The sequence below is a fragment of the Oryctolagus cuniculus genome, chromosome 18, assembly GCF_051225735.1.
Source record: "Oryctolagus cuniculus isolate XC-2025 breed Fujian yellow rabbit chromosome 18, ASM5122573v1, whole genome shotgun sequence".
NCBI classification, from domain to species: domain Eukaryota; kingdom Metazoa; phylum Chordata; class Mammalia; order Lagomorpha; family Leporidae; genus Oryctolagus; species Oryctolagus cuniculus.
The window spans coordinates 3,975,150-4,001,560 of record NC_142884.1 but is presented as its reverse complement, the minus strand read 5'-3'; the positions used below and the strand labels follow the sequence as shown (position 1 = coordinate 4,001,560).

At 62.3% G+C, this 26,411-nt stretch overlaps 2 protein-coding genes and 1 long non-coding RNA gene across 9 annotated transcripts; all 3 read left to right on the top strand.

Moving 5' to 3' along the window:
- Window positions 1–5,513: 5,513 nt before the first annotated feature.
- Window positions 5,514–9,710, top strand: LOC138846402 (leukocyte immunoglobulin-like receptor subfamily A member 6). The gene is given in 7 exon segments (XM_089319688.1): window positions 5,514–5,870; window positions 6,032–6,067; window positions 6,236–6,683; window positions 6,685–6,929; window positions 7,477–7,776; window positions 9,061–9,111; window positions 9,208–9,710. Coding segments are annotated over 7 exon segments (1,266 nt in total). The 5' UTR covers window positions 5,514–5,821; the 3' UTR covers window positions 9,345–9,710.
- A 1,528-nt stretch (window positions 9,711–11,238) lies between these two features.
- Window positions 11,239–14,762, top strand: LOC149120705 (uncharacterized). The gene is made up of 2 exons (XR_016224991.1): window positions 11,239–11,439; window positions 13,329–14,762. It is a non-coding gene; the product is annotated as an uncharacterized LOC149120705 (long non-coding RNA).
- Window positions 14,763–20,884: 6,122 nt separating this feature from the next.
- On the top strand, window positions 20,885–24,681 carry LOC149120704 (leukocyte immunoglobulin-like receptor subfamily A member 5). 7 transcript variants are annotated; one of them, XM_089319685.1, is made up of 7 exons: window positions 20,886–21,847; window positions 22,201–22,485; window positions 22,628–22,727; window positions 22,875–22,930; window positions 23,552–23,602; window positions 23,710–24,291; window positions 24,429–24,681. In XM_089319685.1, the coding sequence occupies exons 1-6, from the start codon at window positions 21,814–21,816 to the stop codon at window positions 23,844–23,846; spliced, it is 663 nt and encodes a 220-aa protein (XP_089175811.1). In that variant the 5' UTR covers window positions 20,886–21,813; the 3' UTR covers window positions 23,847–24,291; window positions 24,429–24,681. The 7 variants fall into 7 exon arrangements, with proteins under 7 accessions (XP_089175810.1, XP_089175811.1, XP_089175807.1 ...); XM_089319684.1 differs by having other exon boundaries at window positions 20,885–21,865; window positions 23,710–24,681; XM_089319681.1 differs by having other exon boundaries at window positions 20,889–21,865; window positions 22,628–22,930; window positions 23,710–23,868.
- Window positions 24,682–26,411: the final 1,730 nt, after the last annotated feature.

Genomic DNA, 26,411 nt, shown 5'->3' with positions numbered 1-26,411 from the left:
CCCTGTGCCCGCTGGGGACGTGGTGCCCGGACACGGCAGGAAGGAAGTTGGCCCTTGCGAAACATCTGGCGGGAAATGTGCCTGGGGCTGGGATCCTGCATGCTGTGTGCACAGCAACTGAAGGCGGAGACAAGACACCCCGGGGAAGGAGTCAGCCCACTAGGAGGGCCACTAGGGAGGCCCGTGTCCTTGGTGCTGGGTCCTGGCCCTGGGAGAGGAGGGCGGAGCCGGCTGACAGGGCGGGGTGGGGCCCCATCCCTGCAGGGCGCCTGTGCCCCCATCCTGGGGACTGAGGGCCTGGCTGGGGTGGGGGCGGTGCCCCTTCCTGTGGGGCTGCGGGCGGAACAGCCCTGCGATGCTGGGAGGACCCGGCCTCCGAGCTTCCACACCCGGTGTGTGTCCGTGCCGCGGGCGCTGTGCCGGGGCCAGCGGAGAGGACGCAATGACACCCGCCCTCGTGGTCCTGCTCTGCCTGGGGAGACTGGAAGATGGGGAGGGGAGACCCTGCTCTTGGAGGGACCCCGCCCCCCCCCACACACAGACAGGCCCTGCTCCCTGGAGACCCCAGGCTCAGGAGCCCTGGGGAGGAGTGGACCTGCGCAGGGGCAGGGGCAACCCTCTCACGGGGAGCTCTCCTCCAGGGCTATGCGGGCCCCAGGACCCGAGTGCAGGCAGGTGAGTGTGCCCCCCACTGTGCTGGGTCCCCCACCCCGCCGCCATGGGACAAGGGCCACCCCGGGCAGCTGGGGTGGGGACAGCAGCCCTGTCTGGTGAGGAGGGCGTCTGGGAGGGTCCTGGCCTGCGAGGGGACGTGGTCCTGGGACCCAGCCTCTGGTTTCCTTCCAGGGACCCTCCCCAGACCCAGCCTCCGGGCTGAACCAGGCTCTGTGATCGCCCTGGGCAGGCCTGGGGCCCTGTGGTGTTGGGGACCCTGGAGGCCCAGGAGTGCCGTCTGCATAGAGAGGGAATCCCAGAGCCCTGGGACAGAGCGATGCCCCTGGAGCCCGGAAACAAGGCCAAGTTCCCCACCCTCTCATGGCTGAAGTGTACGCGGGGTGCTACCGCTGTGTCTGCCTCAGCGCTGCTGGCTGCTCAGAGCCCAGTGCCGCCCTGGAGCTGGGGTGACAGTGAGGAAGCCACACCTGAGCAGGAGCTGGGTAGGTCACGGGGACGCTGAGAGGAGGCAAAGATGGGAATTGGGTGCGGGGCCTGGGCTCCTGGGCCAGACACCCAGAGTGAGGGCGGTGGGACTGCAGGGCAGGAAGGAGAAGGGTGTGGGCGGAGCCAGGGTGCAGCCCCGCCCCTCTTCCCTCCTGACCCAGCAGTGCCCTCGGTGGTCCCTGCAGAGGGCCTGACGGGGTCACACAGGGACTCGGGGTCGGCCCAGCCTGCAGCCCATGCCAGGCTCCCACAGGGGCTGGAGTAGATGCAGCACTGGACAGGACCCGCCCAGGACGGGCCTCACACCCTGGGGAATGTGGGCCTCTAGACCAGGACAGAGACTGCTCAGGGCAGTATGCCCTCGCCGTGGCCCAGGGTGGTCCTTGGACCTGCTCCTGTAGGGAGAAGCTCGCCAGGCTGTGGGTGCTGCGCGGCCCGGCCCCTGCAGAGCTCCGTTGCGGCCCTGGAGCACAGGGCAGCCCGACAGAGACCCGGAGGCAGCTCACCCAAGAGCCATGCTGAGCTGCGTCGCGAGACATGGGGGCCGGGAAGCACTGAGTATGGACCAGGCGGGGGTCTCCTCCTCACTATCCCGTCCCTGTTCTCAGGGGGACCGGAGCCCAGCAGCCCCTCGCACCCCCAGCCAGGCTCCCCCGCTGGTGAGTGAGCTACAGGCTGGACTCAGGGCTCAGGCAGCTGCAGGGAGGTAGGACTCAGGTGACTGGGGCTGTCCCGGCCTCGGTGACCCCTCCGTGCACAGCCCCAGCCCCAGCACCCAGGACCTCACCCTGGAGAACCTCATCAGCAGGGGCGTGGCGGGCTTGGTCCTGCTGGGCCTCGGGCTTCTGCTGGCGGAGGCTTGGTACAGCCAGAGAAGGACCCGGGCTGCAGGCCAGCGATGACCTGGAGAGAGGACAGTGCTGGGTCAGAGAGGCTGTGCCCCGGGGGCGGGGGAGGCGGGAGGCCAGACATGAGTGCTGAGAAGCTGTGGGGGAAGTGGGCGGAGCTCACCTGTGGTTGCAGGAATCCTGCTCAGGGGCAGGGGCCCGGGTGGGCTGCTGGCCGTGCTGCTTCCCTGGGCTCCCACGCGCATTCTGGGAAGGGGCTCCGGCCTCCCGCAGCCCTGCCCACCGCCCTGCAGGCTCCCGTGCGGTTCTGTGCTGTTCCTCTCCAGGGACCTCACACAGCTAGTGGCCCTGAGTGTCTACAGGAGCGGGGTCAAACGGCCCAACGATAGGGCGACACCGGGATTCGCTCCCCTTGACCTTCAACAAGTGGGCAGGACGAGGGCGGGATACCTGTCACTCAAGATGGATTTACCATTCCACTCACCAAAAGGAGGCAATGACACGTGGGGTCAGATATGAGAGGTCTCAATTAATGGATCTGGGCTGGCTCTGTAGTGTAGTGGGTAAAAGCTGCCACCTGCGGTGCCGGCATCCCCTGTGGGCACCGGTTCGACACTCAGCTACTCCACTTCTGATCCAGCTCTCTGCTATGGCCTGGGAAAGCAGCAGAAGATGGCCCAAGTCCTTGAGCCCCTGCATCCATGTGGGACACTCAGATGAAACTCGGGGCTCCTGGCTGGGGATCAGCCGAGCTCCGGCTGTGAGGGCCCATTGGGACTGAACCAGCAGATGGATACCTCTCTCGCTCCTTCTCTCTGTAACTCTGACTTTCAAATAAATATTTTAAAAAACTTGTGGCTCATCAAACTCTAAGGTAAAATCCCAGATGACCATGGGCCTCCGCCCTCTGAGAGGACCACACAGAAGTGAAAGACTGAAAGTGTGTGCAGGGTTTCTTCCGGCACGGAACGTTCAAGGTCATGTGGATTTCTCAATGCTCACCTAACATAAACCCCACAACACGGTTGGCTCTGGCGGACGGCAGCACCCGGTGTTCTGGAAGAGTGCGGATGCCTGCCCGGCTTCCTCTGATGGCTGATTACTCTGCTTGTCTGTGCGGTGCAAGTCTGCATTTCCCACAGAGTTCAGTGAGGCGGGTGGAGGGTGCGCCTGGATACTTCTCCCGTGTTTCCAGTTATGGGCTGGGGACTCCACCCCACCACAGCGTAACTTAGGGGGTAAAGCCAACACCAGCAGTGCCGGCATCACATATGGTATGGCCAAGTTGGAGTCCCAGCTGCTCCACTTCTGATCCAGCTCCCTGCTAATGCGCCTGGGAAAGCAGTAGAGAACGACCCAAGTGCTTGGGTCCCTGCACCCACGTGGGAGACCCAGAAGCTCCTGCCTGGCTCCTGGCTTCAGCCTCGCCCAGCCATATGGGGAGCGAGCCATTGGATGGGAAACAACCTCTGCCTCTGATTCTCCTCTCTCTCCATCTCTCCCTCTGAAATAAAGAAATCAGTCTTTAAAAAAAAATTTTAAGCACTCCTAGAAGGAAATACCTGGGTAAATATGACCTCAGACTTCATCACAGCATCTTAGCTGTGATTCCGAAGTACAAGGAACAAATGGGAAAATGGCTGATTTGATCATCCCCAAAACTTCAGAAGTCTGTGCACCATGGACAGCTATCAAGGGAACAGAAAGACAACTAACACATTGTGTAAAGATCTGGAAGCCACAACAGGAAAAGCAAGGGTGCAGCTCACAAGAGAAGGCAAGTGAAAATAATGCCACAGAGAGGCACCCCCACGCCCACCACACTGGTCAATTCTCGAAGACAAAGCAGGCAGAGTGTGGTCAGGGTGTGGGGAAATCGCAGCCCTGAGACGCGGCTGGAATGTGCAGGGTTCGGCCACTGCGGCAAGAAGCTCCTAGTTCCTCAAAGCACCTGACCCAGCCTCAGACCATCACAGAGCAACCCACCCCCTGCATGGAGGCAGGCGCACATCCTGGCAAGGGTCAGGGTCAGGCACAGTGCTCACCAGTGTGCTGAGTGCAGGCTCTGTGGAGTGTTCTCACCACCGAGGGCCAGGGGGAGGCTCTGACAACCATCCAGGGACTGTGCACACAGGCATCCATCCAAGCACGGCCAGCCAGGGACAGGAACCAGATGTGCACCGGGAATGCGGGGCTCGGGGTGGTGGGTCCCTGGCTCCGTGGGAACTCTGCTGAGCCCCAGGAAGCCATAGAATGAGGATGTGTGCGGCAGGAGGTGCAGCCACACACACAGGGCCCCACATAGCATCGTTCCCAGAAACACCCAGGGCTGGGAGCCCACAGAGCCCTGGGGCTGGGCGGGGCTGGCGGGGCTGATGGCTGCATGGTGTGGGGCTTCCTCCTGGGGTGAGGCCAGAGCAGGTCATTGAATGTCTGGGGCTTTACCGTGAACGCCACTGAGTGCACGCTTTGCCAGCTCCTGTTTCTGGGAGGGGGACTTCCTCTCTACCTGATGCAGGCTAAGGAAAGGACAGATGCCTGTCAGTGCCTTTACACCCGAGGCTGTGATGAGCCGCCATAGTTCTCTCCTGGGCCCCCACCCCAGTGCAGGCAGCTGAGAGCCTGCCCTCTGACCTCCACCCCAAACACGGCTGAGGATGGGGTCTTCCATTCTGTCTGGGACCCGGGACCACTTCTGATTCACCTCTGGGGACGGCGGGCGCTCCTAGGGACTTCTGAGGAGGGGTCCCTACCAGAACGGTGCTGTCCCCACGTCTGAATCTGGAAGGGACACTGCAGGACCCTGAGACCGGAGTGCTGCAGCCACGGCCACCCAGAGGGGAGGTCTCGGGCATCCCCCCACCACAGAGACGCTGGGGGACGACGTCACCTGTTCAGGTCCCTCAGGAAGCGGCACCCCCATGTCATCCAGGAGCAGGGAGCCCAGGTGCTCAGATCAGGGGAGGAGAGGCTGTGGGGGGCTCAGGAAGCAGATGCTGGGGACCCCCAGCCCCACGTGAGTGTGTATCTGCACACGGGCCCAGTGCCCTGCTCCCAGTCCCCTCTACCTAATGAGAAACCCGGTACAGTGCAGGCAGCACAGGGTGTGCGGCACTGGACCCCGGCTGGGCTGGTCAGGGCACCACCATATTCTCAGTTCCTAGGGTAGCTCGGGGCCTCTGCCCTCAGACACCCTCCCCTCCTCACAGCTGCTCGCCAGGCCCTGGACCCGCCAGCTCCCAGCAGGACCCCGCCCCAAGGCCGGGTCCTCTTTGTGGGCCCTCCTGCACCTGCCACAGCCACAGCTGGGCTGCAGCTCAGCCACACCTCTGCAGCGTCTGTGCCTTCTTCATCCCCTCCTGTCAGCGCCAGAGGCCTGGAAGATTCCGTCACCCTCCCCATGGGATCCAGCCCTCCCCCTCCCCTCCCCTCCCCCACCCCAGCCCCCACAACTGCACTCAACAGCTCAGGAAGGGGAAGTGCCAGTCTTGGCCACCCGGCCTGTGCAGGGAGAACCAGAACCCTAACCGGGCAGCTCCTAGGCCCCGCCCATGAGGGGTACCCCCTGGTGGGGCTGGAGTGGGCAGGGGGGGCGGAGACGAGGCAGGCACAGCGCAGGGGGCAGCGGTGGCGGAGGCCTGGTCCCATGGTCCCCAAAGCCTTTTCTGTCCTGGGCCCGTCCTCAGGGACAGCGGGGGAGGGGCTGCTCCCTTCCTGTGAGGCCGCAGATGAGGAACCCGTGACATCTCCTCACTCATCTCCAGCTGGGCTCTGGGCCTTTGTCCCTCACAGCTGCTCTGCTCCACGGGACCATGGGCGGCAGGGCCCAGACCCCAGCCCTCACTGCCCTCCTCTGCCTGGGTGAGCTGGGGACACGGGGACAATGGGATCCCCTACAGGTGCGGGAGGGGACAGCGCCCTGCCCAAGCTGGGACCCCAGGACTCAGAGGACCAGGGCAGGCCTGGGCGTCTCTGCAGGGGTGGGGAATGGGGAGCGGCTCTCACGGGGACCTCTCTTCCAGGGCTGTGCTGGGCACCAGGGGATAAGGCAGAGGCGGGTGAGTCCTCCCCTGACCTGGCTCAGCCCCCGGGGCCCAGGCAGCTCAGGGTTGAGGAGACCAGTGGGCTGGGCTGATGGTGATGGCTGGGAGGGGCTGGGAGTGGAGCTGGGGAAGGGGGCGGGGGAGGGGCGGCACCCGGGGTCTGCAGGTCTGATTCCCTTCCAGGGTCCCTCCCCAAGCCCTCCATCTGGGCCGACCCAGGCCCCCTGGTCGCCGTGGGGAGCCCTGTGACCCTCTGGTGCCAGGGGTCTCTGCAGGCTGAGATGTATCGTGTGTATAAAGAGGGCAGCCCTCAGCCCTGGGAAGTGCAGGCCCAGCAGGACTCCAGACACAAGGCTGACTTCCCCATCACCATGTCCATGAGCTCCTACCACACAGGGCAGTACTGGTGTGTGTATCAGACCCCGCTCGGCCTCTCCCAGCACAGTGACCCCCTGACCCTGGTGGTGACAGGTAAGGGGTGTCCCCTGCCTAGAGTGGCTCCAGGTCACAGAAGGAAGCTAAGTGGTGTGCACGAGGCAGCAGCCCCCCAACACGGCTCTGCCCTCCCCTGCAGGGATGTTCCCAGGGCCCTCCCTGTCGGCCCAGCCAAGCCTCGTGGTGGCGTCAGGAGGGAACGTGTCCCTCTCGTGTGGCTCAGATGAGGCGGGCACTGCCCATCTGCTGAAGGAGGGCGGAGCCGGCCCCCTGCACAGCCCGGAAGCCAGGTTCTCCCGTGGGGCTGGGGTGTGGCAGGCCACCTTCCTCCTGGGCTCCGTGGACAGCACCTACGGGGGCATCTACAGGTGCTACCGCGCTTACAGCAGCCAGCCCTATGTGTGGTCCCTGCCCAGTGAGCCCCTGGAGCTTCAGGTCACAGGTGAGGGGCCCAGTGCCCAGGGAGCCTGGGTGGGGGTGGGCGATTCGGGAAGTCTGACCCCGTGTGGGTGGTGATCAGCTCAGACCCTGCTGGCTGTGGGATGTGTGGCTGAGCCTGGCTCCATCCCCCTCTCAGGACTGCACAGGGAGCCCTCCCTCTCAGCCCTGCTGCTCTGGGGACAGAGCCTGACTCACTGCTGTGAGCCCAGCTGTGACAGATACGCCTGACCAGGCCCCAGCCCCGACTTCCTCCTGGGCCCTGTGAGCGGCTCCCTTGGGGGCGGGTACAGGTGCTGCGGTCGACGCCAGCGTCCCCCTGGACATGCTCTTGCATGTGGGAAGCCCCGCCCGTCCTGTCCTGTCTGCCCCAGGCTAGGCCCGGGTTGTGCCCTGGGGCTGTGGAGTGCAGAGATTTCTGGGCCAGAGGTCCAGTGGGGCTGTGTCTCTGGGAGGGGAGTGGAGCCAGCAGGGACAGGGACCCCAGGAGGCCCACACTGTGCTGAGGGGAGGGAGGGACTGCTCACTCCACACTCCGTCCTCTCTCCCAGGGATGTACAGGAAACCCTCCCTGCAGGCCCAGCCAGGGCCCTCGGTGCCCTGGGGAGTGACGGTGGCCCTGCGCTGTGGCTCTGAGGAGGCGATGGACACCTTTCTCCTGTACAAGGTGGACTCAGGCGCCCCTCCCCAGCGCCTGCGTGTCTTGGGCTCGGCCACAGTTGCTCAGGCCACCTTCATGCTGGGGCCTGTGACCTCGGCCCACGGGGGCACCTACAGGTGCTACAGCGCCCACAGCACTGACCCCTACCTGTGGTCATGGCCCAGTGACCCCCTGCAGCTCGAGGTGTCAGGTGAGGGCCCCAGCCCTGTCCCCACGGTGGTCCTGGTCAGTGCAGGGCTGTCCCCAGGAGAGGGCTGGGCTGGGGAGGGGCCTCAAGGGAGGTCACCAGGGAGCAGGGAGCAGCAGAGGTCTCCAGCTCCGGGGCCCAGGTCACCCTCTGTGGTATGGGGTTTGGGTGGGCAGTGGAGTGGATGGATCAGGGGCCCTAGAGTTGAGATGGGAACTGGGCTGGGTGCACAGGCCTCTCATGGAGCCCACAAGGGCGAGGGGACTCCCTAGACACAAAGGTGTGCAGCCCTGGGTCACCCGGCCCCTGGCGGGGACTCCTCTGGGTCCAGGTCCCTGGGGAGAGGGGAGGGGTGGCCGTGTGGGCTGTGAGGTGGCGGCGGCTCAGGGGGTGAATGCAGAGACCCAGCGTGTGCCTGGGGCACAGCAGTGCTCAGTGCACGGTGCTGTTTCCCACTCACAAGGGCACCTGGACACAGGGGCGCCCTCCCTGCCCTGCGCCTCAGGTCAGAGAACTGGCAGAGCCAGGCCCAGTTCTGCCCATACTGCGCCCTCATCCGGGGAGGGGTGGGGACCTGCAGGTGCAATGGCTCCCAAGCCCCGCCCCCTGTGACAACCCTCAGGGCGGTCTGGGCCCCTTATTCTCCTGAAGAGCAGCTCAGTGGAGGAGCAGCAGTGGAGCGTTTGTTCCTGTGGGGACTCCTTCCCCCGACCCTGGTTGGGCTCTGATTTCCTGACAAAGTTCCCATCAGCCCAGAGGGAAGGGAAATCTCACTTCCTGGCTTCCCGATCCCTGGGCAGCCTGGCCTGTTTCAGTATGCGCACGTCTGTAGCTGCGTCCCTGCACAGTGCCCACTGTGATGTGTGCTGTCTGTGTCCATGTTCACTGTGAGTTGTGTCCCTGAGCTTGTAACTACCGATAGTCATCGAGGTCTACACTGTGACCTGGTTGTTCCAGGTCTTCTCACTTAGGAATACTGATTGTGGAACACAGTGGAGCACCACCGCTTAGTAAACACGTGTGTGTGCGTGTGTGTGTGTGTGTGTGTCCCATGGTGGCTGTGTCAAGATAATGAAGACTTAGTTGACCACAGATAAAGAGGGCGGAGCAGCAGGTGCACAGGCTGAGGTGTGGGGGAGGGGAGGCTGCCCTGGACGTTGCCCCTCTGTGTCTCTGACACTCAGGAGCCCCTGATGGCCCCCGCCAGCTGTGGGCCCAGGTCCTCAGTGCTGAGTGCATGGGGAGGGTGGGGTCTCCTCCTCCTCACCGTCCCGTCCCTGTTCTCAGGAGGACCGGAGCCCAGCAGCCCCTCGCACCCGCAGCCAGGCTCCCCCACTGGTGAGTGAGCTATGGGCTGGACTCAGGGCTCAGGCTGCTGCGGGGAGGTGGACTCCGGTGAGCCAGCCTAGGTGACCCCTCCATGTACGCCCCCAGCCTCAGCGCCCGAGGACCACACCCTGGAGAACCTCATCCGCATAGGCGTGGCGGGCTTGGTCCTGCTGGGCATTGGGCTTCTGCTGGCAGATGCTTGGTACAGCCACAAGAGGACCCGGGGCGCAGGCCAGCAGTGACCTGGAGAGGACAGCCTGGGTCAGAGGCCGCTCCCTGGGGGCGGGGAGGGGGTAGTCGGGTGCACAGTGGGGAACTGTCCCCTCTAGTGTGGGTGCTGGTAGCTGTCTGGGGGCGTCAGGGGCTCTTCCTCCATTCAGCTGTGGACTTCTGCCCTGTGGCTGTGTCCTGTCCTGCCTGGCTCTCCGGTGGGACAGCGCCACCTGCAGACCGCATGTAGACCCGCACCCATCTCCCGCCTTGCTCCACTCTCATGGAGCCTTTTGCTCTGTTTCTGGTGCATGCAGTTCCCAGTGCGCATGCGTGAGAATCCGCGTTTCCAGCCAAGAACACGGAGCTTGCGCCAAGTAACAGAAGAAACGAGCGAAATCGGATTTCAGGGTGGGCGAGGTCCATCCCACACGGGACGCTCACGGCCTCTCAGGCCCCGAGTCCTTCCCTGGGCTTGGGACGCCTTGCGTGTGGGGGCTCAGAAGGGTCACACGGGAACCGGTGCCCGGGAGACTGACGGGCGGGTGTCTGGGCACTGCTTAGCGGCCGCTCTGAAACAAGCAGCTTTCTGTGGGGGTGCCTCTAGCCGTCATACGGCCACCCTCCAGGAGCCCCGTGAGGTCTGTGATGCGGGCTGGGAAGAGACGCCCCCCGCTGCCTGCCAGGTGCCGGGGGCTCCTCCGTCAGGGTCCCGCTGTGCACCTCGGGTTCCTGCCGCGGAAGGCAGTGCTACTTCCTAGTCAGGGTGACGGCACCAAGTACAAGGAGTCCTCCCCTGCTTCGATGGACAAAGTCGGCTCCGTCGGCCCCACCTGCACCAGGTGTGTCTGCCTCCCAACCGTCCTGGGGCACGTGGCACACTGCCCTCGGTCTCTGCACAGAGCTCAGTCGGGCTCGGTGCTAAGGGGCTAACAGAGAAGCACGTGGATAAGGGGAGGCAGCGTGAGGTGGGCGCCTCCCCTGGGTCGGGGTCCAGCTGAGAACAGAGGGCTTCCAGACGCGGAGTCCCTGTTCAGGGCTGGCGGCTTGAATGACTCAATCCAGGCTGCTTGCTTGCCTCCTGGCCTCCCGCAGCCCGGGCTGAATCCTGCTCCTGGAACTGTGCCGTCCCCACGCCCCACCCTCTGTCCTGTCCCAAAGCGCGAATCACACTTGTGCAGGCCCTGTGTTAGTGGTTCTGACTGTGCCAGGACTGGGCGCGCCCCCCTTGCGGAGTAGAAAGCTCAGAATCTGGACTGAGATGTCCCCAGTTTCCAGCCCGGGCTTGCGTGGTCTCAGCTGTGGTACTGAGCGAGTGGTGAGGGTTCTCCAAGCGCCAGCCCCGCCCTCTGAGAGTGCAGAGCAGAGTCGGGCATGGGGAGGGATTCCTGGGGAAGCAGAACTCCAAACTCCATGGAGGCCAAGCAGTACCTTAGGGACGAGGAGGGACTGGGAGCAGCTTAGTGAGTGTGGGCATTTGGGGGGATGACAATGGAGCTAGAAGAGTTCATGTGGGGCCGGCACTGTGGCAGTGCAGGTTCAATCCCAGCCTGCAGTGCTGCCATCCCATAGGGGCCAGGGTTGGAGTCCCAGCTGCTCCACATCCGCTCCCGCTCCCTGCTAATGCACCTGGGAGAGCAGCAGAAGGTGGTCCAAGTCCCTGGTCCCTGCACCCACAGGGGGGATGGGGAGAAGATCCTGGTTCCTGGCCCCAGATAGCCCTGGCTCTGCACTTTGTGGCCACTTGGGGAGTGAACCAGCAGATGGAAGACCTCTCTCTCTCTCTCTCTCTCTCTCTCTCTCTCTCTCTCTTCTCTATCTAGCTCCGTAACTCTTTCAAATAAATAAAACATATTTTTAAAGAGTTAATGGTGTACAACATTGTTAATGTAGTAAGTCAGCACAGTATATACTTTAAAGGGCTGGTTTAATGTTACTTGAATTTCGGCACACTAAAGAAGGAAAACATTGTTTCTCATCAGTGCCTGACAGTCCAACAGTTCCTCTCCTGCACATATAACCACAGGGATTGAAGCAGGAACCCAAGCAGGTGTTTGCATCCACGGGTTCAGAGCAGCCTCATTCACATGAGCCCAAAGATGCCAGCAACCAGAAGAAGCACAACAGGTGAGTGCGTCCACAACAGGCGGTGTTTGTCGACACGGCTGACACTCTCCTGTTAGAAAAGAAGGAGGGTCTGGATAATCGTGGAGAAACCCTGAAGATATGACAATACATAAATCAGCCGGTGTCACAAAGACACCATGGTCTGATTCTGCTCTGAGAGGTGCCCGGGGGTGCAGATTCAGAGGGCAGAACGTGGACTCGGGTGTGGGGAGGGAGCATGCAGATGCCTGCTGAGTGGGTCTGGGGTTTCTGTCTCTGCTAATGAAGATGTTTGTGACAGGTGCTGGTGGGTACACGACACAGTGAATGTGAGAGGTAGCTACAGCATGAATTAAATTTCTGTCAGGTCTGTAATCTGTGCTCTGTGAATTTCAGCTCGACAAAGGAGGAAGACACAAACACCAACAACATATTTGCCAGCTATTTTTCCCTTTAAATGAACACGTAATAATTTAGGAGGTGCAGCGTGGGATTTGAAGGTGTGCTGATCACACCAGGGCGTTCCTATCTCGTCATGTCTTGTGTTTGGGCCCAGCTCCTCTCCTCGTGTTCTTTGTAGAAACACTCAACAGGTTATGTGAGCCATGGGTGCCTCCTGTGCTGTGCAGACAGAGCCGTTCCTCTATCTGACTCCACCTTGGGACCCGGGGACCAACCCTCCCTCATCTCTCCCCCAGACCCTTTTCAGCGATAGTGGTCACCATCCTACTCTGCTACTATGAGACCAACTTTTCCGACTTCCGCGTAGAAGGGAGAACTTACACTGGATTCCTGGGAAGGCGTATTTCACTTAATGTTCTCCAGTCCCGGCCATTTCTCCACAAATGACTGGGTTTCATTAACACTTTTTGAGAACAGAATTATAGGGTGGGAGTTGGTACAGCAGTTAAGTCCCTGATTGGATGCCTGAATCCCACAGCTGAGTGCCTGGGTTAGGTCCAGATCTGCCTCTGAGGTGGCTTCCATTACTGCACACCTAGGAGACAGGCAGTGGCTCAGTGCTCGTTCCTGCCCCAGGAGGGAGATTGGCTGCAGCTCCAGGCTCCTGACTGCGTAGCACAGCCCTGGCTATTGCCAGCATTTGGGGGGTGAACCAGCAAACAAGAGATCTCTCCCTCTCTCTCTTCCCCTTTCAAACAAAATTTTAAGTATTTTAAGAGAAAATAATGATAAGCCTTTCATCTTAATTTATTTCTGCCCTACCCCACCTCCCCACGAACAGGGAAAAAATGGTTTCTCTCTGACAGTCCATCGAAATCTAGTCTGCATTTTTTCCAAGGGATATTGCCAGTCCTATCATATCTGCCACACTAGGTTCTGTGATTCCCTCGAGTGTGTTTGTGAAGATCCCATGCCAGGAAACCCCTGTATCTTCCTTGTCCCAACTGGAGATCCTGGGAAGCCACACACGAGGTGGTGGAGAAGGAACTGGGGTTGCAGAAGGAGGCTGATTCATCAGGACTACCATGGATACAGCACTGCAGGGTGTTACCAGTGCCGACAGAGGGAGGACTCCCACGGATACAACACCCCAGGGTGTTTCCAGTATCCACAGAGGGAGCGTCACCTGGGCAGCCCCCAGTATTGCCCTAGAGTTGGTGGTGCTGGGTGAGGAGACATCCAGGGTCTTCAGCCCTCATGTGGGAATTTTACCTGATTTTTAATAGACTTCGAGAATGGTTTTAGGGAACAAATGAGAAGTTACCACATGGAGTTGCTATAGACCCTTCACCCAGCTCCCCGTTAGCATTGTAGGTTAATATGGCACATTTCTTCCCAGCACCCTTAGCTCAACTAGTCCATGGTTTATTTAGATTTCCTGTGTTGGAACCTAATCCTTTATCTTCTGCAGGATCTCACACTGCCTCTGGTTCTCTCTGTCTCTTTAGGCCATTCAATTCCCTTGTTGGCGTTGACCTTGATGACAATTTTCAAGAACATGTGCAAGACCTTCAAGGAAGCCCTGCCCTGGGAAGCTGTGTGACAGGACTGGGTGATGGGTCACTACGCAGAAGATGGGAGAAAAGATCTGTCCCCAGCACAGCCCAGCAGGGACCCAGAGGATGCAGGAGCCTGGCTGCTGCTGCCGATCTGGGGCACTTGGTTCCCAAGGGAGCGTCACCATTCCTCCCGGCACATTCTGTGTGGAAGGAAGTCTACGTCAACCCACGCCTGAGAAGTGGAGCGCAACGCACCTGCTCCGGGCCAGCCTTCACTCTAGCTCTACCCCCAGGGCGGCCCAACCTGCTGTATCTGGAGGGGGCGTCTAGGCCCCCTGCTTTCCGGAGGAGCACGTCTGTGGTTTCCGGAAGAGAAGTGCAGGGTCTCTTAATTTCATGAAGTTGGTGTGTGGGGGTCTCCAGAGAGCACCCGAGATTCCCGGGTTTCCGGAAGAGAACTTTTGTGGTTCCTAAAGATAGTGTGTAGGGGGGTCTCCGGAAGAGCGCATCTGATACTGCAGCTATCCGGCAGAGGGGACTGGGGTCTTTATATGCACGCCCGAGGATCCCGGGTTTCCGGAAGAGCGCGTCTGGCATTTCCGGTCCATGAACATTCTCTCTACACGGCAGCTCCCCTTCAGCCCCACCTGGCCCCTGGAGCCCTTGGTACCACGCCCGCCTCCTGGTTTACTTCTCGACGGTGCCAACTCCCTGAGCGCGTGGGCGGCTCCTTGACTCACCTGTCCGCAACAGTGTGGGACAGAGAGGGGATCCTGGGGCCCAGACCCCCACCGCTCCCTTCTCCTAGCACAGGTCGGGCACAGGGGAGGAGCTAACGGGGAGGAGACACTTAGACACCTGCCCGCCCTCATTCCTGCGGCGCAGCTCACATCGCTGTCATCGATCAACCGAGTCGAATGGGGCCCGAAGCAAGGCGTCCACGCAGTGGAATTAGACTCGGCCATGGAACGAGTGAAATCCGGACGTTTGCAGCAAACCGAGGCACTGCGGACACTGTGGGAGTGAGACAAGCCAGGCACAGAGGAAAACCCACGCGGGAAGTCACTCAGGTGTGGGCTGTGAGGGACTCGGGGAGCACCATGGTGGTCACCAGGGGAGGGCGTGGGATCCGCAGGTCAGAGTGCAGAGCTACAGAATCACGTGGGAGAAGAGGTCTAGAGGTGTAGTGTGCGTCATGGCGACTGTAGTTAATAACGTTCATGGCATGGGCAGCTGAAATTGCTTAAAACTGTGTCAGATGCTCCCAGCACACAATAAGTCTGTGAGGTAATGCACACGTTATCTAGCTTGGGTTAGCTCTTCCACTCTGTGTGTGTGTGTGCGCGTGTTTTATGTTTACGTGACAAATAGACACAAATACAACCTTCGGCTTCAAAGTAACTATTCTTCAAAAGGAGAAAATGTGCTGCCCTCACCCCTTCTCTCAGGCTCCTGTGACAAGCCCTGCCTGGCCGTGGAACAGGGTCTGGGGTGAGGCCAGGACAGAACATTTTCCTGTGATTTCCTCTCCAGCGTCCTCTTGGATAAGTTCCAGTGAGCCCAGAGGGAAATGGCTCCCTGCCACAGCGCTGACACCAGGGGTGCCGGGGACCCTTGGCTCTGGTCCTAGAACCCCCGTATCTCTGTGGTCGCCACCATGGCAGCCCCCAGGTGTGGCGGCCCCCAGTGGTGCCCTGGAGCTAGTACTCACAGGTAGGTGTCTCTCAGTCCCGCTGTGTCCTTGGCAGAGAATCGCGGCTGGCTGTCCAGGGCCCTGTCCACAGCAGGGGTGTGAAGAGGAGCGTGGGAATGCAGTAGAGGGCACCACGACTCGGGCAAGGATGCGACGAGAATGGCTTCTCGCCCCCCCCCCACCACATTCAGCTCACATCCTCTGCCCTCCCCCAGTCAGTATCCCTGGGGACAGGAGGTCAGCTGAGCCAGGTGGGCTTGGGCACAGCACAGCAGCCACGAGCGGTGCACACGCTGGAGCATGGTTGAGTTCCCTTCCTCTAATCCCCTGCATGTGGACAGCACGGTGACCTCCCAGGGCCGCCCCCCGAGTGCGCCCCTCGGACTGATCCCCCTGTTCCCGAGCCGCAGATGCGCTGTGAACCCACGCGGGGTCTCTGCATTCACCTCCTGCAGCAGAGGAATGCACTCCAGGCTGTTGGAGGTCTGGGCTCTGCTAAGTGGAGCTGTGTGGATCTCCCTTGGAGCGCTGACGGGAGTTCGTGTGTTGACTGCGATCCTGCGACCTGACGGTGACAAGTGAGGGCAGTTTCTGGTTGAGACGTTGGGTTGTCTTTAGGTAGGATGACGTCATCAGCAAAGAGAGGTAGTCTTAGGTAAGATGGCGTCATCAGCCAAGAGAAACGACATGGCTTCTTCCTTCCCAATTCGGACGCTTCTGAGGCTTCTTCTCGCCCACCTGCTCTGGCGAGGGCTTGCAGGGCCGCGCAGAGCAGCAGTCAGGGTTCACGTTTCCTACAAGGACCCGCACTCTTCGTCTACGGAGACAGCGGCAAAGCAGCGCGCACTCCCCTCAGTGACGTGTGAGCGCAGCATGTCGGCGTGCGCCTGCGCAGTCACTTGTCGTCGTATGCGCAGTAGCGTGTCATCATGCGCATGCGCAGTCCTGTCCTGTGCGCATGTACAGTCACGTGTTGGGCTGTGTCCCCGAGGCCAGTGGCGGTGTGCGCCTGCGCAATCCCTTGTTGACGTGCGCATGAGCAGTCCAGAGTCGGTGTGCGTGTGCGCGAGGCCGCCTCAGGTGAGTCCGTGTCCGCCCACACGGGGAAGCTGAGGCTCAGGGCAGAGGGGTGTGTGAGGGGACGCAGTGAGGGCGCCTCCCCCGGGAGTCAGGGCAGGCGGCAGGGAGGGGGCGGCGCAGGTCCTGGGAGGCCTCAGGGCCCCGCAGCGGGGTGGTCGGGTCAGGGGAAGCTGTGGCTGAGGGGCGTGGGAGCGGCGTCCGCGGCGGAGGGGGCGTCCGGGCCTCCCCCGCCCTGGGTCGGGCCCCGGGACCTCCGGGCCGGGCGGGAGCGGGGCTGCGCCCACCTGCGTCCTCCGGAAGTGGCCGGGCTGCGACCCCACAGGAAGGGCTGAGGGCGGGGACGACCCCACCCCGGGGCGCATCAGCCCACCTGAGGGGCGGCTCCGGGAGGCCCGTGTCCTTGGTGCTGGGTCCTGGCCCTGGGAGAGGAGGGCGGAGCCGGCTGACAGGGCGGGGCGGGGCCCCATCCCTGCAGGGAGCCTGTGCCCCCATCCTGGGGACTGAGGGCCTGGCTGGGGTGGGGGCGGTGCCCCTTCCTGTGGGCTGCGGGCAGAACAGCCCTGCGATGCTGGGAGGACCCGGCCTCCGAGCGTCCACACCCGGTGTGTGTCCCTGCCGCGGGGGCTGTGCCGGGGCCGGCGGAGAGGATGCCATGACCCCGCCCTCGTGGTCCTGCTCTGCCTGGGGGGGCCGGGAAGACGGGGAGGGGAGACCCTGCTCTGGGAGGGACCCCGCCACCCACAGCCAGGCCCTGCTCCCTGGAGACCCCAGGCTCAGGAGCCCCGGGGAGGAGAGGACCTGTGTAGGGGCAGGGGAAACCTCTCACGGGGAGCTCTCCTCCAGGGCTGTGCGGGCCCAGGACCAGAGTGCAGGCAGGTGAGCGTGCCCCCCACTCTGCCGGGTCCCCCCCCCATGGGACAAGGGCCACCCCGGGCAGCTGGGGTGGGGACAGCAGCCCTGTCTGGTGAGGAGGGCGTCTGGGAGGGTCCTGGCCTGCGAGGGGACGTGGTCCTGGGACCCAGCCTCTGGTTTCCTTCCAGGGACCCTCCCCAGACCCAGCCTCCGGGCTGAACCAGGCTCTGTGGTCACCCTGGGCAGGCCTGGGGCCCTGTGGTGTTGGGGACCCTGGAGGCCCAGGAGTGCCGTCTGTATAGAGAGGGAATCCCAGAGCCCTGGGACAGAGCGATGCCCCTGGAGCCCGGAAACAAGGCCACGTTCCCCACCCTCTCATGGCCGAGGTGTACGCGGGGCGCTACCGCTGTGTCTGCCTCAGCGCTGCTGGCTGCTCAGAGCCCAGTGCCGCCCTGGAGCTGGGGTGACAGTGAGGAAGCCACACCTGAGCAGGAGCTGGGTAGGTCACGGAGACGCTGAGAGGAGGTGTAGATGGGAATTGGGTGCGGGGCCTGGGCTCCTGGGCCAGACACCCAGAGTGAGGGTGGTGGGACTGCAGGGCAGGAGGGAGAAGGGTGTGGGCGGAGCCAGGTGCAGCCCCGCCCCTCTTCCCTCCTGACCCAGCAGGCCCTCGGTGGTCCCTGCAGAGGCCCTGACAGGGTCACACAGGGACTCGGGGTCTGCCCAGCGCCCTGGCCAGCTGCTCCAGGCCGGGCTCCCACAGCGGGGGAGCAGATGCAGCACTAGACAGGACCCCACCCAGGACGGGTCTCACTCACACCCCGGGGGCTCGGTGGGCTTCTAGAGCAGGACAGATTCTGCTCGGGCTCAGTGGACCCTGGCCCTGCCCAGGGAGGGCCCCAGACCTGCTGCTGTAGGGAGAAGTTCGCCGGGCTGTGGGTCCCTGTGGCCCCGCCCCTGCGGAGCTCCCCTGGCGGCCTCCATGCTGGGGGCACACGTGAAGCCCAGGAGGGGCCATGCACCTGCTCGCCTGGGTCGCCAGGCCTCTGCCCGCAGGTGTGGGTCCACTCTCTCCAGCCCGCATGTTCCTTGCACCCCTGTGCGTGGGGGGCCCTGCTCCTGACTTTCCCAGCAGTCGTTTCACGGGCAGAGGTCACCGGGGACACTGGGTGTGTGGCGTCAGCGTGGGAAATCCTCTCCCGTATCTGGGGCGGGTGTAGTTTATGCGTGACTACAGAGGAAGCCTGGTGCTGTCTTCTGTCCCGTGTGCTTGGGATCCAGGCTGTCACGAGCTGGGGGCGTGTTGGTGTTTGCGTGTGTGACGTGTGTCGTGCACCCCCATCACAGCATCGCCATGGCCCCGACACCTGACCGGCCTGGTCCTCTGTCCCTGTGTGTCTAAGTCAGAGCTCCGCTCCCAGGAGGGCGTGGGTCTGGCTGTCAGGATCGAACCTGGTGCCGAGTTTCTAACGTGGTCTCCCTCTGATGGCTGGTGTGTGTGTGTGTGTGCGTGTGTGCGCGTGCACGCACTCTGCCTCTGATAAATAAATCTTTCAGATAGAGAAGAGAGACACAGAGAGAGGTCCTCCATTTGCTGTTTCACCTCCCAAATGGCCACAACGACCAGGTCTGGGCGTGTTTGGAGCCAGGAGCTTCTTCCAGGTCTCCCACATGGGTGCAGGGCCCAAGCACTTGGGTCATCCTCACTGCTTTCCCAGGTGCAACAGTAGGGAGCTAGAACGGAAGTGGAGCAATCGGGACATGAACTGGCACCCATATGGGATGCCGGGCTGCAGGCGGCAGCGTAATCGGCTACGCCACAGCGCCGGCCCCACACACACAGTTTTGTGCATCACGGGCAGCAGCCGGCTGAGGGGCACCGTGAGCGCGACTCACCTGTGTGTGCTGCCTGTGTTTCTAACACAGCTGTGCGCCAGCCAGAGACAAAGGGAGGCGGAGCAGCAGGTGCACTGGCTGAGGTGCAGGGAGGGTGGCAGCCCCGACGTGTCCCCTCTAGCTCCTGACACTCGGGAGCCCCGACGCCACCCCTTCCCCCAGCCGTGGGCCCGGAGCCCAGCGCTGAGTCCTGGTCAGCGCTCACTCGGCAGGGCAGGGGCTGAGCTGTGTCCCAGGCTGAGCAGGCAGTGCCCACGGCTCCGCCCTCACTGGCCTGGGCCATCTTCTCTCTCAGCCTGAGACCCGGGGTCCCAGCTCAACTCTGGTCCTGAGGCAGACCCGGGTCTGAGTTCCCAGGGCACAGGGCGGCTGACAGTGACCCAGAGGCCAGTTCATCCGGAGCCCACTGAGCAGGGTCTGAGACAGGGAGGGGACTGAGCACTGAGGGGCAGAAATGACCGGGAGGTGGCGATGGAGGGAGGAGGAGGTGCTGAGGAGGTCAGAGGGAGGAGGCTGGGAGAAACAAAACCACATGCCCAGACCGTGGGAACTCCCTCTGAGTCAGTGGCTGTCACAGAAGCCCTGCCCAGGGTCCCCTCCTCGGGGTCCCGTGATGCCTGCGTGGAAGCAGGGCAGGCAGGGGCCCCTCACTCACCACCTGTGAACCCCGTGAACCCCGCCAGACAGCTCCACCCCAGTCCCCGTGCACCTGCTCACTCCCTGTGAATACTTTATTTCATCACACCCCACCCCCGTCGTATCCACCCCCCCCCTTCCCGGATCTGAATCTCACCACTGGTCTGCACCTTCCTCCAACCAAACACCAGTGTCTCTGCCCCTCGTTGCTGGTGATGCAGCCCCCACACACGTGTCCCTGCCCCCATAGCAAACCCAACCACAGCCACGTCCAGGGCCCATGTGAACACTGGGGGTGTTGGCGGCCCCCTCGTGGGTGGCTCCGTGCGGGGCGGGCAGCAGGGTCACCAGACTGGACTCACAGCTTCTTCCTCCATTATGCACAGAAGGATGCACGTGGAGGCCTCGAGGGGTGCAGGAACACAGGGTTCGTGAGTGTACCCCAGGATCAGGCCAGCTGGAGCGAGAGAAAGAGGTGAGTACAGGGGCACAACACACACGCCATAGAGAAAACCCTCCATGGGGGCCTCAGCCATCCAGGTCATCCAGGGGAGGGGAGCACGCAACCTACAGGCCACGGGAGACCAGGAAGTCCCGTGGTCAGGCCCTGCCACGGCAGCCACAGGCGACTCAAACTCAGGGAATTCTTTAAGTTGATGATCAGGACGGGCCCGGAATGATGCTGCCAACATCCAAACGGCCCTTGGGAGAAACAACGTCCCCAGCCCCATCCTCCTCCCCACGCCTCATCTGCCAGCCAGAGGCAAAGTGCTCATTCTGGGGTGTGGCTTGATTGAATATTCAAAGTGGGTGGAGTTTGGGTGGGGCTTGAGCACCACTCATTTCCAGGCTCTGTTTTGGAAAAAGGGGAAGTGTCAGGGAGTGGAGGTGCATGATGGGAGTGGGAGGACCCCTCACGGGAATTTCGAGGGATGACCCCATGGTCGTCCCGGGGGTGTCTTCAGGCGGCCCTCTTGGGTGTTTCCAGCTGGCGCAGTTATGCATGTACAACATTGTGGAATTTGTGGTTTCCTCATGGGGAGGCAGGGCCTGGTGGCTCTGGAGCTGTTTGTGCAGGCTTAGCCCAAGTGGCCAGGCGGCAGCCAATGGCTTGGAGCTGACCAGCAGCAGTTGGGTTGGGGCTCTGGGACCCTGCTGCTTCCCCCAGCCGCCCACCCTCCTCTCACCTCAAGCTGACTGTGTCCCTGCCCGCCCACTGCCCACTGCCTGCTCCTGTCTCAGCGCCCCTGAGAGCCTGAGATGCCTGCCAGGCGGGGACACTGGGGCTCCGAGCAGCTCATCCCTGGATGCGGCCGGGCTCCTGTGGCCGCTCCCCCCCCCCAGGAAGCCCCTCCCCACACTCACCTGTTCTTGTGGATCCAGGCCCCTCTTTCTCCGACACAGCAACCTACAAAACCGTAGGAGGGTTCTCCACCATCTGAATCTGTTTTGTTAAAGATGTGTTTGGAAGGCAGAGTTAGAGAGAGGCAGAGAGGAAGGTCTTCCATCCGCTGGTTCACCCCCTAAATGGCTGCAATGGCCAGAGCTGGGCCGATCCAAAGCCAGGAGCCTGGAGCCGCTTCTGGGGCAGGGCCCAAGCACTGGGGTCACCTTCCACTGCTTCCCCGGCCATGGCAGGGGGCGGGGTCGGAAGAGCAGCTCTGGACCAGGAAGCTGTGCCCATATGGGATGCCAGCGCACTACGCCACAGCGCCAGCCCCCACCACCCGAGTATTTGTCACAGCTCCCTGCAGGAGTCTTGGGCCCAGGAATTCCAGGAAGGATCCTGTCAGTTTCAGCCATGAAATGTCACGCCTGGCACACGGCTACACGTGCAGGCGCCCTGTGCCCGCTGGGGACGTGGTGCCCGGACACGGCAAGAAGGAAGTTGGCCCTTGCGAAACATCTGGCGGGAAATGTGCCTGGGGCTTGGTTCCTGCATGCTGTGTGCACAGCAACTGAAGGCGGAGACAAGACACCCCGGGGAAGGAGTCAGCCCACTAGGGAGGCCCCGTGTCCTTGGTGCTGGGTCCTGGCCCTGGGAGAGGAGGGCGGAGCCGGCTGACAGGGCGGGGGCGGGGCCCCATCCCTGCAGGGAGCCTGTGCCCTCCCCATCCTGGGGACTGAGGGCATGGCTGGGGGTGAGGTGCGGTTCCCCTTCCTGTGGGGCTGCGGGTGGAACAGCCCTGCGATGCTGGGAAGACCCGGCCTCCGAGCTTCCACACCCGGTGTGTGCCCGTGCCATGGGCGCTGTGCCGGGGCTGGTCAGGAGACGCCATGAACCCGTCCTTCATGGTCCTGCTCTGCCTGGGTGAGACTGGAAGACAGGGTGAGGAGACCCTGCTCTGGGAGGGACCCCGCCCCTGCCCAGTGCCAGGCCCTGCCCCTGGAGACCCCAAGCTCAGGAGCCCCAGGGAGGAGAGGACGGGGACAGGGGAAACCTCTCACGGGGAGCTCTCCTCCAGGGCTGTGCGGGCCCCAGCACCCGAGTGCAGGCAGGTGAGCGTGCCCCCACTGTGCCGGTCCCCTCCCCCCCCATGGGACAAGGGCCACCCCAGGCAGCCTGGTGGGGACAGCAGCCCTGTCTGGTGTGGAGGGCGTCTGGGAGGGTCCTGGCCTACGAGGGGACGTGGTCCTGGGACCCAGCCTCTGGTTTCCTTCCAGGGACCCTCCCCAGACCCATCCTCTGGGCTGAGCCAGGCTCTGTGATCGCCCTGGGCAGGCCTGGGACCCTGTGGTGTCAGGGGACCCTGGAGGCCCAGGAGTGCCGTCTGTATAAAGAGGGAATCCCAGAGCCCTGGGACAGAGTGATGCCCCTGGAGCGCAGAAACAAGGTCAAGTTCTCCATCCCTCTCATGGCTGAGGTGTACACGGGGCGCTACAGCTGTGTCTGCCTCAGCACTGCTGGCTGGTCAGAGCCCAGTGATGCCCTGGAGCTGCGGGTGTCAGGTGAGGGTCACGCAGGGTCCCTGCCCCACAGGCTGTGCCCTCAGGGAGGGGTCTGCTCCCAGGGGCCCCCCTCTCATCGCGCAGCCCTGGGGGTACCGTGGGGGGTGAGCCCTGCTTCACATGACTGCTCCTCCTCTCCCAGGAGCCTACAGCAAGCCCAGCCTCTCGGCCCTGCCCAGCCCCGTGGTGACCTCAGGGGACAATGTGACCCTCCAGTGCCGCTCCCAGCTGGGATTCCACAGGTTCATTCTGACAGAGGAGGGGGCGCCCTGGGCTGCCAGGACCCGGAGCTCAGAGCCACACCCTAGTGCGCAGTCCCAGGCCCTGTTCCCTGTGGGCCCTGTGACTCCTGGCCGCAGGTGGGCGTTCCAATGCTATGGCTCCTACAGGGAGAATCCTTCTGTGTGGTCAGAGCCCAGTGACGCCCTGGAGCTGGGGGTGACAGGTGAGGAAGCCACAGCCTGAGCAGGAGCTCGGTAGGTCACGGAGACACTGAGAGGAGGCGTAGATGGGAACTGGGCAAGGGGCATGGGGCTCCTGGGCCAGACACCCAGAGTGAGGGCGGTGGGACTGCAGGGCAGGAGGGATAGGGTGTGGGCGGAGCCATTGTGCAGCCCCGCCCCTCTTCCCTCCTGACCCAGCAGGACCCTCAGTGGTCCCTGCAGAGGGCCTGATGGGTTCTGCCCAGCGCCCTGGCCGGCAGCCCCAGGCCGGGCTCCCACAGCGGGCGAGCATTGCAGAACTGGACAGGACCCACGCAGGACGGGCCTCACACCCCGGGGTGTCTATTAGAGTAGGACAGAGACTATCGAGCCCAGTGGGGCCTGGTCATGGCCCAGGGTGGGCCCGGGACCTGCTCCTGTAGGGAGAAGCTCGCCAGGCTTGGCTGCCACATGTCTCGGCCCCTGCGGAGTTCCCTGGCGGCTCCAGAACACAGACAGAGTGATGTGTGGGCGACTTACACGAGGACCACGCTGAACTGCGTCGCGAGACGAGAGGCTGGGAAGCACAGAGTGTGGAGCAGGCCGGGGTCTCCTCCTCCTCACTGTCCTGTACCTGTTCTCAGGAGGACCAGAGCCCAGCAGCCCCTTGCACCCCCAGCCAGGCTCCCCCGCTGGTGAGTGAGCCACAGGCCTGACCCAGGGCTCAGGCTACTGAGGGGAGTAGGGGGTTCTGTGTTACTGGGGCTGGCAGGCCTGATGACCCCTCCGTGCATACCCCCAGCCCCAGCGCCCCAGGACCACTCCCTGGAGAACCTCATCCGCATGGGCGTGGCGGGCTTGGTCCTGCTGGGCCTCGGGCTTCTGCTGGCAGAGGCTTGGTACAGCCAGAGAAGGACCCGGGCTGCAGGCCAGCGGTGACCTGGAGAGAGGACAGAGCTGGGTCAGAGGCCAAGCCCTGGTGCGGGGGAGGGGGGATCCGGGCATGCATGTTGAGAAGCTGTGGGAAGTGGGAAGAGCTCACCTGGGGTTGTGGGAATCCTGCTCAGGGGCAGGGACCCTGGTGGGCTGCTGGCAGTGCTGCTCCCCTGGGCTCCCATGCACATTCTGGGAAGGGGCTCTGGCCTCCCGCAGCCCTGCCCACCGCCCTGCAGGCTCCCGTGCGGTTCCGTCCTGTTCCTCTCCAGGGACCGCACACAGCTCAGTGGCCCTGAGTGTCCACAGGAGCCCGAGCTCTGCCGCCCACGGAGAGGGTAACACCAGGATTTGCTCCCCTTGACCTTCAGCAAGTGGGCCAGGATGTGGTGGGACACCTGTCACTCAGGATGGATTTAAAATTCTGCTCACCAAAAGGAGGCCATGACAGGTGGGGCCAGATGTAGGAGGTCAGAATCAATAGATCTGGGCTGGTGCTGTGGCTTAATGGATAAAAGCTGCTGCCTGCGGTTCCGGCATCCCCTGTGGGCACCGGTTCAATTCCTGGCTGCCCCACGTCCAATCCAGCTCTCTGCTGTGGCCTGGGAAAGCAGTAGAAGATGGCCCAAGTGTTTGGGCCCCTGCATCCATCTGGGAGACCCAGAAGAAGCTCCTGGCCCCTGGCTCTTGGCTCCTGGCTCCTGGCTCCTGGCTCCTGGCTCCTGGCTGGAGATCAGACAAGCTCCAGCTGTGAGGACCCATTGGGATTAAACCAGCAGATGGATACCTCTCTCTCTCCTTCTCTCTGTAACTCTGATTTTTAAATAAATATTTTTAAAAACGTGTGGCTTATCAAACTCTAAGGTAAAATCCCAGATGACCGTGGGAATCCACCCTCTGAGAGGACCACACAGAAGTGAAAGAAAGTGTGTGCAGGGTTTCTTCAGGCACGGGAAGTTCAAGGTCATCTGGATTTCTCAATGCACAACTAACATAAACCCCACAACACGGCGGTTCTGGCGGACGGCAGCACCCGGTGTTCTGGAAGAGTGCGGATGCCTGCCCGGCTTCCTCTGGTGGCTGGTTACTCTGCTTGTCCGTGTGGTGCAAGTCTGCGTTTCCCACAGAGTTCAGGGAGGTGGGATTGAGAGAGCGCTGTGGATTCTGCACCAGTGTTTCCAGTTATGGGCTGGGACCCCACCCCACCACAGCGTAGCTTAGGGAGTAAAGCCAACACCTGCAGCGCCCGCATCCCATATGACCTCCAGTTTGAATCTCAGTTGCCCCACTTCTGATCCAGCTCCCTGCTAATGCCCTGGGAAGGCAGCAGAGGATGGCCCAAATGCTTGGGGCCCTGCACCCACGTGGGAGACCCAAAAGAAGCTCCTGACTTCAGCCTGGCCCAGCCGTCTGGGGAGTGAGCCAGAAGGTGGCAAATCTCTGTTGCCGTCTCTCCTCTCTATGTCCCTACCTCTCGAATAAATAAATCAGAGTTTATAAAAAATTTTAAACACGCCTAGAAGGAAATACCTGGGTAAATATGACCTCAGACTTCATCACAGCGTCTTAGCTGTGATTCTGAAAGTACGAGGAACAAACAGGAAAATGGCTGCATTGATCATCCTCAAAACTTCAGAACTCTTGTGCACCGTGGACAGCTATGAAGGGAGCAGAAAGACAACGCACACATTGTATGAAGATCTGGAAGCCACAGTAGGAAAAGCAAGGGTGCAACTCACTCAGCGCAAGGGAAGGGAAGTGCAAATAATGCCAGAGAGAGGCACCCCCCATGCCACTTCACTGGTCACTTCTCAAAGACACAGTAGACAGAGTGTGGTCAGGGTGTGGGGAAATCGCAGCCCTGAGACACGGCTGGAATGTGCAGGGTTTGGCCACTGCGGCAAGAGGCTCATAGTTCCTCAAAGCACCAGACCCAGCCTTAGCACAGCACAGAGCAACCCACCCCCTGCACGGAGTCAGGCGCTCCCGTTGACCCACATCCTGGCAAGGGTCAGGGTCAGGTGCAGCGCTCACCAGTGTGCTGAGTGCAGGCTCTGTGGAGCGTTCTCACCACCGAGGGCCTGGGGGAGGCCCTGACAACCACCCAGGGACTGTGCACACAGGCATCCATCCAAGCACGGCCGGCCAGGGACAGGAGCCGGATGTGCACCGGGGATGCGGGGCTCGGGGTGGTGGGTCCCTGGCTCCGTGGGAACTCTGCTGAGCCCCAGGAAGCCATGAAGTGAGGATGCGTGGGGCTTGGGGGCACAGCCACACACAATGGGCCTCACATAGCACCCTTCCCAGAAACACCCAGGGCTGGAAGCCCACAGAGCCCTGGGGATGTGCAGGGCTGTGGAGGCCAGAGGGGGTCGTTGCATTTCTGTGTCTCTGCTGTGAACCCCACTGCATGCACGCTTTGCCAGCTCCTGTTTCTGGGAGGGGGACTTCCTCTCAACCAGACGCAGGGCTAAGGAAAGGACAGATGCCTGTCAGTGCCTTTGCACCCGAGGCTGTGACGAGCCACCGTGCATTCTCTCATGGGGCCCCCACCCCAGAGCAGGCAGCTGA